At 37.5% G+C, this 12,109-nt stretch overlaps 1 protein-coding gene across 8 annotated transcripts in view; it reads left to right on the top strand.

The window, feature by feature from the left end:
* Positions 1-12,109, top strand: part of ROBO1 (roundabout guidance receptor 1) — a 1,124,592-nt gene that overhangs the window by 1,046,948 nt on the left and 65,535 nt on the right. For all 8 annotated transcript variants that reach the window (XM_081074401.1, XM_081074396.1, XM_081074400.1 and 5 more), the window contains 4 exons: positions 5,089-5,294; positions 6,832-6,913; positions 7,095-7,263; positions 7,353-7,519. In XM_081074401.1, coding sequence (XP_080930527.1) covers positions 5,089-5,294; positions 6,832-6,913; positions 7,095-7,263; positions 7,353-7,519 — 624 coding nt within the window. The remainder of the gene's footprint in view (positions 1-5,088; positions 5,295-6,831; positions 6,914-7,094; positions 7,264-7,352; positions 7,520-12,109) is intronic.

The raw sequence follows: 12,109 nt of genomic DNA, 5'->3' as shown, positions 1-12,109 counted from the left end.
GGAAGGACGGTGACACGGAGGGTATTGGAGGCAAAAGGGAGGCAGACTGAGGAGTATGACTTCCAAGTGAGGCCTAGAGGACAGTTGCTATTTTCCCTGTGTGGGGCGTTCCATGCAGCTGGCAGGCAGGCACCATCTTTCCTATGTTGAGCCCGCCCCCGTCCCTCCTGGCCAAATCTGAATATTAATTGTTCTGGTGAGCTCCACTGGGACTCCACCCCACCCAACTCCCCCAATGCTGGAGGCACTTTCTCAGGGAGCAGCCAGCCCCATCTGGACTGCACACTTTCTTGGAAAAACTATTGGAATCCATGGGCCTCACACAGGTGACAATTGGATTCGACGTGCTCTGAGACTTGCTGAATAACTCCAGGCTCAGCATTGGCACCAAACAATAATCTACATTAACCTGCTTGCCTCAACTCTTCCCACTCTGTGATTCCCTGAGATCCTGCCTCACCCAACTTGCGTACCGCGTGAGTCTTTATCAGTAGCTGAACCTGAAGGGAGCCAAGAGGAGGCAGCAGACATTGGGGTGTCTTGGCTTTTTGTAGAGCTACCCCAGGCCCAGTACTGATGGCAGACATGCTTGGTTCACAGCATGGCCTCTTCCACATTCCTCCAGATTTAGCCCAGGCAGCAAATAACTGTGGATTGCTTTGTAGCTCCTACTAGGTAGGCCCTGTATGGTCACAGGCAGTGGGTGAGACCTGGGCCATTCACAGGCAGCAAGTGACTTTGGACTGCACTGGAGCCCCTCCCAGAAGCCCCAGAACCATCATGCTGGGAGGCTGGCTGAAGACTACAGCAGAGCACTGCTCAATTAACCCCCAAACACACAAAGGGCAGTCTCAACAGGCACCAGAGCTCACTGGGGTGAATTCCACTCAGTGGGGTAAGCCGCATGCACAGCAGCCTGTAAGCTGTGGACGTGGCCAAACCCCACAGCCATTCACTGACATGCCAAAAGCAATCAACTATACCAGGAGGGCACACACAACCCACACAAGGGACACTCCTGGAACACCTGGAGCAGTTGACCAGGGAGAGCATGCCACTGGGTCCCACAGGATACCTACTACATAAGACCACCTGGCCAAGACTGGGAGACATAGCAGATCTACCTATTACATGGAAACAAACAGAGAGGCAGCCAAAATGAGGAACAAAAAATAATGTCCCAAATGAACAGGAGAAAACTCCAGAAAAAGAATTACATGAAATGGAGGCAAGCAACCTACCAAATACAGAGTGCAAAACAATGGTTATAGGGATGCTCAAGGAACTTAGAAAGAATTTCAACAAGGAGATAACAAGCATAAAAACGGACATAGAAGCCATAAAAATGGTCCAGTCAGATGTGAAGAACATAATTACTGAAATGAAGAATGCACTAGAAGGAATCACCAGCAGACTAGATGAATCAGAGGATTAAATCAGTGATTTAGAAGACAAGGTAGCTTAAAACACTCAATCAGAACAATGAAAAGAAAAAAGAATACAAAAAATTGAGGATAGTTTAAGGAGCCTCTGGGACAAGATCAAGCATAACAACGTTCACATTATAGGGGTATCAGAAGGAGAAGAGAGAAAGCAAGGCATTGAAAACCTATTTGAAGAAATCATGACTGAAAACTTCCCTAACCTGGAGAAAGAAATACACATGCAAGTGCAGGAAGCACAGAGAGTCCCAAACAAGTTGAACCCAAACAGGCCCATAGTAGATACATTATGATTAAAATGGCAACGGTTAAAGACAAAGAGAGAATCCTAAAAGCAGCAAGAGGAAAGCAACCAGTAATTTATAAAGGGAGCTCCTCTAAGACTATCAGCTGATTCTTTAACAGAAGCATTGCAGGCCAGAAGGGAATGACACAAAATATTCACCATGGTGAAAAGCAAGGACCTACAACCAAAGGTACTCTTCCTAGCAAGGCTATCATTTAAAATCAAAGGGCAGATAAAGAGCTTCCCAGACAAGAAAAATCTAAAGGAGTTAATCACCACCACAGTATTACAAGGAATGTTAGAGTAACTGCTTTAATACAGAAGAAAAAAAAAAGATCAAAATTTTATAATAAGTACTGTGTTTCCCTAGCCAGACCATCAGCTCTAATGTGTCTTTTGGAGCAAAAATTAACATAAGACCCAGTATCATATCGTATCGTATCGTATCGTATCATATCGTATCATATTATTAAAATAAGACTGGGTCATATTAATTCTTGCTCCAAAAAACGCATTATAGCTGATGGTCTGCTAGATCTTATTTTTGGGGAAACGCTAATAAAATGACAATAGCTACATATCTATCAACAATTACTTTCAACGCAAATGAATTCAGTGCTCCAATCAAAAGACGTAAGAGGGCTGAATCGATAAAAACAAACAAACAAACAAAAACAAACCTTTATATATGCTACATACACGAGACCCACTTTACATAGAAAGAAACCCAACATACAAAGTAAAGAGATGGAAAAAGATATTTCATGAACATGAAATGAAAACAAAAAAAATGACAAAAAGAGCTGGGGTAGCAGTACTTACACCAAACAAAATAAACTTTAAAACAAAGGCCATAACAAGAGACAAAGAAGGACCCAGTAATTCCATGTCTGGGTATTTTCTGAAGAAACCCAAAAGTCTACTTCGAGGGGATGTGTGCGTCCCTGTGTTCATTGCAGCATGGTTTACAATGGCCAACATGTGGAGGCAGCCTTGGCATCCAATGATGGAAGAATGGATAAAGTGGAGGTGGTACATATATACAATGGGATATTGCTCTGCTGTGAAAGAGAATGGGTTCTTTCCATTTGCGGCAGCATGGACGGACCTGAGGGAATTGTGCTGAGTGGAGTATGTCAGAGAGGAAAAGACAGATGCAATGTGATTTCACTTATATGTGGAATCTAAAGAACAAAATAAACAAAACAGAAACAAACTTGTAGGTACAGAAAACGTTTTGATGGATGCCAGATGGGAGGGAGTTGAGGGTAGGCTGAAAAAAGGTGAGGGGATTAAGAACTACAAATTGGTAGTTACAGAATAGTCATGAGGATATAAAGTAAAGCATAGGGAATGTAGTCTATAATACTGTGATAGCGTGGTACAGTGTCAGATGGTTGCTGGACTTATCATGGTGTCACTTCTTTAGGAATATAAATGTTGAATAACTATGGTGTCCATCTGAAACTAATATAATAATGTATGTTAGCTATATTTTAATAAAAATCTTTTAAAAAATGTTTTGGGGTGGATGGGGAAGTGTGGATGATTCTAAACATGACGCAAGTATCAAAGAATTATAAAGGTATAGAAAATTGAATAAATCTACAGATACTGGATTATTCCTAATAGATTTAGTAGTCTTGTTATATTTACTAGACTTAATTCTAATCAGTTATAAAGAAGCCCTATATTGCTATTTTAATTAATGTCTGGAAATAAATATTGATTTATACTTATAATCAAGGTAACATAGGCGACAGAGTCCTACAAAACCCCAAATGCAATAAAACACTTGCATTCTTTTTTTCATACTTATCTGGAGGGGCCTCTGGTTTTATTTTAGTCACTTTCAACAGATAATGTAGAAAACATCAAATAATTATAAGCAAAGGAATTATTGGCTTATGTTTTTCATCCATGGAGTATCTGAAACACACTCCTGCCAAGTTTCAAACGTCAGCCTTCTAATGCATCCCTGTACCTCCCTGGTATTAACAAATTTCACACTAGTAACCAAGGATGGAAGAGAATTGCAGGGGTGGAGTAAAAATTCACAGTTGTTGATTTCACTCTGTTGCTTTCTTGTTTTTCTTGGAGGAAATGCACAAAACTAATAATTATTGCATGATAAGTGAGAAACAAATTGAAGTATGACTCCAGCTTGTGAAAATTCTTTGGTACATAAGACTTTGAGTGTGACACATCCAGCTTTGCAAATGGTTGCATCCAAAATTTAGTTAGTCTGGCAGGCAGTTAGTTCCCTTTCATCGGGCAGCCGCTTAGAATTGTCTTTTGTATATTTGTGACTTTTACAATTTGTAACTAATATTCAGAATTTTAAAGCTTAATAAGGAAAAAAATTTGTAAACTTAATTTTTTTATTCATTTAAAGAAACATGTATGGAGTTTCACCGAAATTGCCTAGGTCAGGGGATGAGAACATCTCTAATGCAGGAGTTATTCTATTTCCCTACAGTCGTTTTGGTCTTTCTGTGAAATTGTTTATTATTTCAGATAATGTTTTTAGGTTTTAGGTTTTTCATGTACTAATAGGAATAATTTCAAGTGTATATTATAAAAATGTCATCCATTGTACACTAAAACTATTAAGATAATAGAATTAGCAAGTGTTTTCCCATTCCTATTATTTCAATATGGAACTATGATATTCCTAGGTTAGGACATCAACTTGCTTTATAATTTTACATTAGCCTACCAACAATATATTTGGCAGTTTTCCACTTACTCTGAATTGGGAAATTTTTACCCATGTATTATTTTAATAGAAAGAATTCCAAGATAAAAAGAGCTCAATCATACTGATTTATAAATTATGAAAGTCCAAAGCATCTCTTTGAATCCCAAATTGTCAAACATGCTAGTATTTGTTTCCATGTGACAGCAAACAGTTGTCAAATATCAAGTTGGCTTTAGTTCATTTATGAAAATTCATCTCAAAAAGTTTCATTGGGGTACGTGATTTTTGTTCTTGTTATTATTTTTTATTTTCTATGTATTTTAAAGTTTAAAAAGTACAGCATTCCATCTCCCATCACTACATCTACTTCACTTTCCGCAATCCTTATTTAGTCCCTTGAACTCTTAAGATAAGTAGGTACCTAGAACAGTGCAGCAAGCTCCGTCAGTGGTTGGTCGTTTGAAAGGAGTATATTTTTATCTCATTTTAATATTCTAAATCAGTGTATCATATAAATGCGTTCTGAATAATTCATGTCTCCTACTTTAATTACTTGTTTAATTAGTTTGTTTCAAAGCCTAGAGCAACTGCTGTTGCTTCGATGATTAGAAAATTGTTTCCAGTTGCAGAAATCTATTTCCTGTTGTTTCTTCTGGCAGTGATTGCAGACCGGCCTCCCCCAGTCATTCGACAAGGGCCTGTGAATCAGACTGTAGCAGTGGATGGTACTTTAGTGCTCAGCTGTGTGGCCACAGGCAGTCCAGTGCCCACGATTCTATGGAGAAAGGATGGAGTCCTTGTTTCCACCCAAGATTCTAGAATTAAACAGCTGGAGACTGGAGTACTGCAGATCCGATACGCGAAGGTAACTTGAAATGTCACCCCGGGTTTCCCATTTTGTTTCACTTTGTTTTTGCCTCCAGCAACTAGTGTTGAAGTCTCTAATTTTTGACTTAATGAAATGCCAAATAACAGTATTAATATATTTTTAATTTGATGCTTGATTCTTTCAGACATTCCACTGTGTGTATTTAAGATGATTTGACTCATAATTTAGCCCATGGCAAGTAATTTAAGGTTTTATATGGAGGAGATAAAAAGGTTTTTGAGTCCTACTGAGGAAAGTAAATAGGGATTTGTGGGAGGGGAAACAAAACAGAAAACCTTCTAAGGTGTGATATGATGTAGTCATTTATTCCACAGAGCATTTTTTCAAAGCTATTTCCCAGTACCATTTTACGTGTAATGTACTTGAACAGTTTTATTGTGAATATTTGGTTCAGCATTTTGCAATTACAGAATACTATAAATGCAAACAAAAAAAATATAAAGCAATGTACACACTGAGTGTACATTTCAAATCAGAATGTTAAATGATGAAAGCCCACAGGTTTGTGGGAACAATTTAGGGATTTATCTTCCTAGGGCATCACATCACATACCTGTTCTGTCAGGACTGTGTTGTTTTGTTTTAATTTTTCTTTTTCTTTTCAGCTCAAGATCAGACAAGCTTATGAGGCATATGAAAGAATAGCCTTGTCAGTACAAAATATAAATTTCAATTGCTTTATTGCCTATTATGGGTGGCTTCTTTGGCTTTTTAGATCAGCATAACAGTTCATTTTATGTGCCACAAAAGTTAATATGTTGTACTTCTTTGTGACAACTATTGTGACTTCCTTATTGTAACTGCCAGAGCAAGATGACAATCTTGCTTTACCAAACATTACTTGAAGAGAAACTTATTACCTTAAGCAGAGGTATATGGGTTCATTATAATGCTGATGATTTTAAAGTTGAACATGTGACCTGTGTTTGTATTCTGGCATTCAGTCTTTAGAAGGGAGACAGAGTGTTCATTCCAGCTCAGGTTTGGCTTTACACTTATTAAACTACCTTAAGTTAAGGTTTTAAAAAAGTGGTGAAAAGAATTGAATACGAAGAAATCATTTTGTGTCTATCCTTTTTTCATAAATATTTGTTTATCTCAGGTATCCATATAGTTGTAACTGATAAAATAAGAAATAGCAAGAGTAGGCATTGGTGACATTTTATCAGTCTTATTATGTGACTTTATAAAGATAAAATTTAGCAGTAAAGACTAACCCTTTGAATTATGTATTGACCCTGACACCAAAAATAATGTTATTGTAATTAAATATCATGTTTTATTATATAATCAGAATAACCATATAACAAATTTTTTACATCCCCATGAAATATTTTCCTTCACATTCAATAAAAATATATTCAATTAAGAGGTAGTTTCTGGTGAGTGAATTTTAATGCACTCCATATTCATTTAATCCATATTCATGCGCCCTATACAAAGCTATAATGGTTTTTCCAGCCCAGTGAGCTCTTGATTGTTCCAAATATTTGTTTTCCATCTGTCTTCTCAGCTGGGTGACACTGGTCGGTACACCTGCATTGCATCGACCCCCAGTGGTGAAGCGACGTGGACTGCTTACATTGAAGTCCAAGGTAAATTAGATGATAGTATTTTACCTTAGAATACTGCTTCCAATGCACTTGTTTCCTTACTGGTAAATAGATAAAGTACATGTCCTGATGCCCTAGTAGTTGTGTGGTTATGTTGTCTACATTTATTTATGTGCTTATCTGTATGCCTGCAAACATTTGCTGTTCTTTTCCTCTTCTTCAGAATTTGGAGTTCCAGTTCAACCTCCAAGACCCACCGACCCTAATTTAATCCCTAGTGCCCCCTCAAAACCTGAAGTTACAGATGTTAGCAGAAATACAGTGACATTGTCATGGCAACCAAATTTGAATTCGGGGGCAACTCCAACGTCTTATATTATAGAAGCCTTCAGGTAGAGTCCAGATGATGTTTCCTAGCTGTTGTTCTGTTTTGTGAGTTACCATTAAATACGCATGTTCTAACTTGTATGTCTCTCCTTAGCCATGCATCTGGGAGCAGCTGGCAGACTGTAGCAGAGAATGTGAAAACAGAAACATTCGCCACTAAAGGACTCAAACCTAATGCAATTTACCTGTTCCTTGTGAGGGCAGCTAATGCATATGGAATTAGTGATCCAAGCCAGATATCAGATCCAGTGAAAACACAAGGTAAATATTGATTTACTCAACTTGTGGCACTTGCTTATCCTTAGTTGTTACAATTTTATAGGTAAATCATTTGTGCTACATGCCGGGATTGTATATTTAACAGAGATATGTTATCTACGTTGCTCAATTAATTTTTAATACACAAACACAATATTTGCAAACTTTATTATGTTCCCGACTAAGCACTCCCAGATAAAGTTAATAACAGAGAAATGTTTCTCGTTTTATAAAATCGCAAATCCAATGAAACGAAAATATTATATGAATATTTTTGTATTATATCCAATTTTGTGATTTTAAATATGGTTACATGTGGTTGTAAAATCTTAATCATAATAATTATATTTACAGTTGAGTAAATACTATTTATGTTGAGATTAGTCCATATAACCTTCTAGATGAGTTATGAAAATTACAACCTGAATCAAGTAATACTTTCTGTAAATCATGCAAATATAAGAGATATTGGGAATATACGCTTGACAAGTGCTTAATCCTTCTGCCCGGTGAACCTCCTACTAAGTAACATGGAAAAAAGTACTTTTAGTCTGTCTGTTGTTTGACTTTTCATTGATGATTATGGGACCCATGGTATATTAAACTTTTAAATGAAAAGTATGTATAATTTGGTCAAAAATGGGTTAAAGAAACAGAAAAAAAGGAAAGATGAACATGTTAAAACTGCTTCTAAAACATTAAAAATTGAAAATTACATTCACTTGGACCGCATGCATACTGGGTACAACTGCTTTTTATTTTCTTTGGGAATAGAAATTATTTTTAGTTTTCAACAGATAGATTATCTCCCATTCACCTTCTTGCTCATCCTATTTTAATACTTTACTGGAAGCAACTTATATATTTAAAAATATGACTTTGAATCAACCTTTACCATTTTTGGAACATACTGCAATTGCAATTAAAATATGCCTTTCCTTGTATGAATGAAGAAGGATAATTCTAGATGGTAGTAATTAGAAATATAAAATTATTTCCTCAACATGCAGAGGAATCATAATGTCTCTATCTTCAGCATTACATTCCCAAAGGGGGGGAAATGTAACTTAGTTACAATGATAAAAACAAGTTATTTACAAAATTACTGAAAGACTTAAAGGCAGGTTTTCTCCTGGGGGAGGGAGAGGTTCTACCAGCCATGTGCATTTTTTCCTCTTCTCCAGTGGGTATGTAAACAACCTTTTTGGGAGGACTTTTTGTTTCAGAATTCACAGAGAAAGCAAACCCAGCCGTAGAACATGCCCACGTCTGTCTCTTGCTGTGTGAATTCAACACACGCAAATGCCTGTGTTTGTTATTATGAGTCAGCTCTCCAGGAGCTTTGATATTCTTGGAGCCTGCCTTAAGGCAGTTTGAGGTTTTCAATATTAGATACGCATTTGTAAAGAATGCAGAAGCTATGACAGCTGTAAAGTGAATTTCAACTTTTGTCCCCAGTACCATGGTCTCTACCTAGTAGACTAGAAGTGAAGGTTTTGATTGAATGCTATTCTGTCATATACTCATATGAGTTTGGATAATATGTATCTCCCTTTGTAAGTGTGGATATAGTTAACATTTTATCTGAATACTCTTTTAAAATTTTAATCAACTTGCCTTTGCCTGTAAATAGTTATGTCAATTGGAAGACTAGAAACATAGTGAAACAGGCATATAGTTTTTAAATCAAAGAATTTTCAATCTTAGCTCCTTAGTGTACTAGCTATATGGACCTGAGCAAGTTAGTCCTGAGCTCCAGTTTCCTCACCTGTATAATGAGCCTGAAAGAACCGACTCCACAGGATTAGACAGGAATTAAATTGACTAATCAATTTATGAGTATACAAGACCTAGATTTCTTTTGTATTCTATGCCATGAGACCTTGCTATTGGACTTAGTTATTTCTTTCACTGTCTGGAGTAAAAATAAGTTTGCAATATTTACGGATATCGTAAAACAGAGAAAGGCCACCAGCGTGCTGAATGAGAGAATTAGAGTTAAATATGTTTAACAGACAGAAATGATGGGCCAGCACCAACAAGATGGAAATTAATGGAGCACATTTAAAAATCTGCTGTTTGATCTTAGGTTTAAAAATTAGGGATAGAAGGAAGGGCTGAGGTTACCCGGTTAAAGGGAGAACATGTGACTGTGTGTCAGGACCGTGGGGAAAAGGCCGACTTTAATGTTTAAAGTCAATTAACACACCAATCTGAGCCAACTGAACGGTATAAGAATAAATGTAGTCTTAGCAGGCATTAGCAGAATCATGCCTAGATCAAGTAGTCTCTCACCTTCACTCTGAACTGGTCAGATCATGAGTGGAGTCCTGTGTTCTTTTTTGCACCCCACGTTTTCAGGTAGACTTACAAGAGGAGAATAATGAGACTACTTGGTAGGACTGCATGGAAGCGTACAAATTGCATCACAGGAAAAGAAATCCAAGGATCTTGGATTTAACCCTCAAAATAATAAAGTTAGAGTAAACATGACATTTTTTCCTTAATATTTTAAGAAACTGTCATGTGAAAAAGATATGTTTATTCTAACTGCAGACAACAAAACAGGGCCCATGAGTAGAGTAAAACGGAGAAAGATTTCGCTGTCTAATGCTCGGACTGCTTTTGAGACACTGTGAAGCCCCGCTGAGGGTCAGGCTAGTATTGGCTGTAGCTGGAACCTGGGGAAGAAGCCGGACAGAATCCAACTGGAGTGTACAGAACCTGTAAGCAGTGAAGAGCCAGGGGTGGAGAGAATTCGGGAAAGACTTGTCGGAAATGGATTCATAAGGGAGCAGACATAATTTCTAGAACCATTTCTTCAAAAAGTCATCCCCAAGTGGAGATGCCTATGAATGAGCTGGGTCAAAAGTAAGAGTTGCAGAGATAGAGAGCACGGTTCCCAGTTCGGGAGTCAGAGAGACCTATGTCACAGGTGCAGTTAGAGCTTTGTCGTAGGTTAACCCAAATCTGTTTTTCCAAGGACACAATGTGATACTACAAGGAAGATGAGGTGAGTAGCTGGCAGGCAGGGGTGGTGACCCTCATTGTTGGGGCGGGGGGTTGGCTGTAGCCACCGTTACTGCTGTTTTCAGCCACACGTCCTGTCCACACGGCCTTCTTGAGCCCTATTCTTTAAAAGACTTTGTCCAGAGACACCAAATGTACAGAATATGTATGATATAGATAATAAGATCGGTTACTATACATAAACAAGGGGCACCTGGATAATCTTCCTTCAGAGATTCCGTCCCAATATTGGGGAAGCTGGTGGATAGAATTGTACCTGAGATTTACTCCAAGTTTTATTCTGAATGTTGTGAAGGGCCTTTTACACTATAATACATTCCTTTCAGGAGAGGAGCAAGAACAATAAAGGACTAATTAATAGACTTATAAATATTACATAATTAGATAATATTTCCCATTTTTCTCTCTGATGGGAAATTTTCTAAAATAATATTTTAGATTGGCTATTGTTCAATGGTTATATGAGGCCAGGGACTTTAGTCAGTTTCATAAAGGGATGAACTGGCAAGTTTATCTCAAACCAGAGGATTTAAGGATTATGGTGCAAGTCGTAGTAGTTACCCTTTGAAATGGTTATTTATATGTTTAAAGATACTTTTTAAAAGCCAGAGATTCCCTGAGGATGGAAGCTTACATATGAGAGAATATGTTTAGAAGCTGATATATTATGCGTGTTTTCCTTACACTAATTCATTTTAACTCAACCAATTGAGTTAAATTATTATGCACAGTCTATATGTATGGCACTTCGCTAGGTGTTCTGGATCCACAAAGGTTGCTTAGATACCTGGCCTCAGGGAACGTACTTTCCATGCCTTACCAAACAGTCCTCACAGCTGTCTCCAGAGGTAGCCTCATCAGTGCTGTCATTTGACAGATGAGGAAACAAAATTTGTGAAGTTCAGAAGTCTTCCCAATGATAGGTGGCTATTAAGTTGCTGAATGGGAGTGCAAACCCAAGTCTGTCTTATTCCAAGGACATCACTCTTACCCTGGAGATAGAAGGGGACTGAAGTTATAGGAGCAAATAAGACAGTAGGGAAGGAAAAATGCTCGAGATGGAAACGTGACAATCAAGCGCTCTATACCTGTGATCATAGGTAGTCTAACGACCAGTATTAACCAAAGATAAAGTATGAGAAGCCAGAATTATCTCAGCTGTTTTTTATAATTTTGTTTCTTTATAAGCTCAATTTATAGGCCATATGTATATTTGTGTAGGACACACACACACACACACACACACACACACACACAGTCAAGGGTATTATTTTTAAAGTGTTTGATAGCATTCAGTCTATCATTTCTTCCATTACAAGCCTGCCTTCCCTGGGCTCCATGAAAAATATATACTAACCTCATTTTTAACATTCATGTTTTAGCTTTCTATCTAGAGTCTGTTCTTTAAAATATTTAATCATTCAGAAAACTAAGATTCTTCTTTCTTTTGTGTATGGTATGGTAAATATTCTAGACTATATGTGCCAAGATATAATACTTTGAGAATTCTAGATGCAAAACAAACATTTTATTTTCTTTTTCACCATGTTTTGCCTATAACTA

This window comes from Rhinolophus hipposideros (genome assembly GCF_964194185.1).
Source record: "Rhinolophus hipposideros genome assembly, chromosome: 2".
Taxonomy (NCBI): Eukaryota; Metazoa; Chordata; class Mammalia; order Chiroptera; family Rhinolophidae; genus Rhinolophus; species Rhinolophus hipposideros.
Note: the sequence above shows the minus strand (reverse complement) of the source record. Positions and strands in the feature narration are given on the sequence as shown.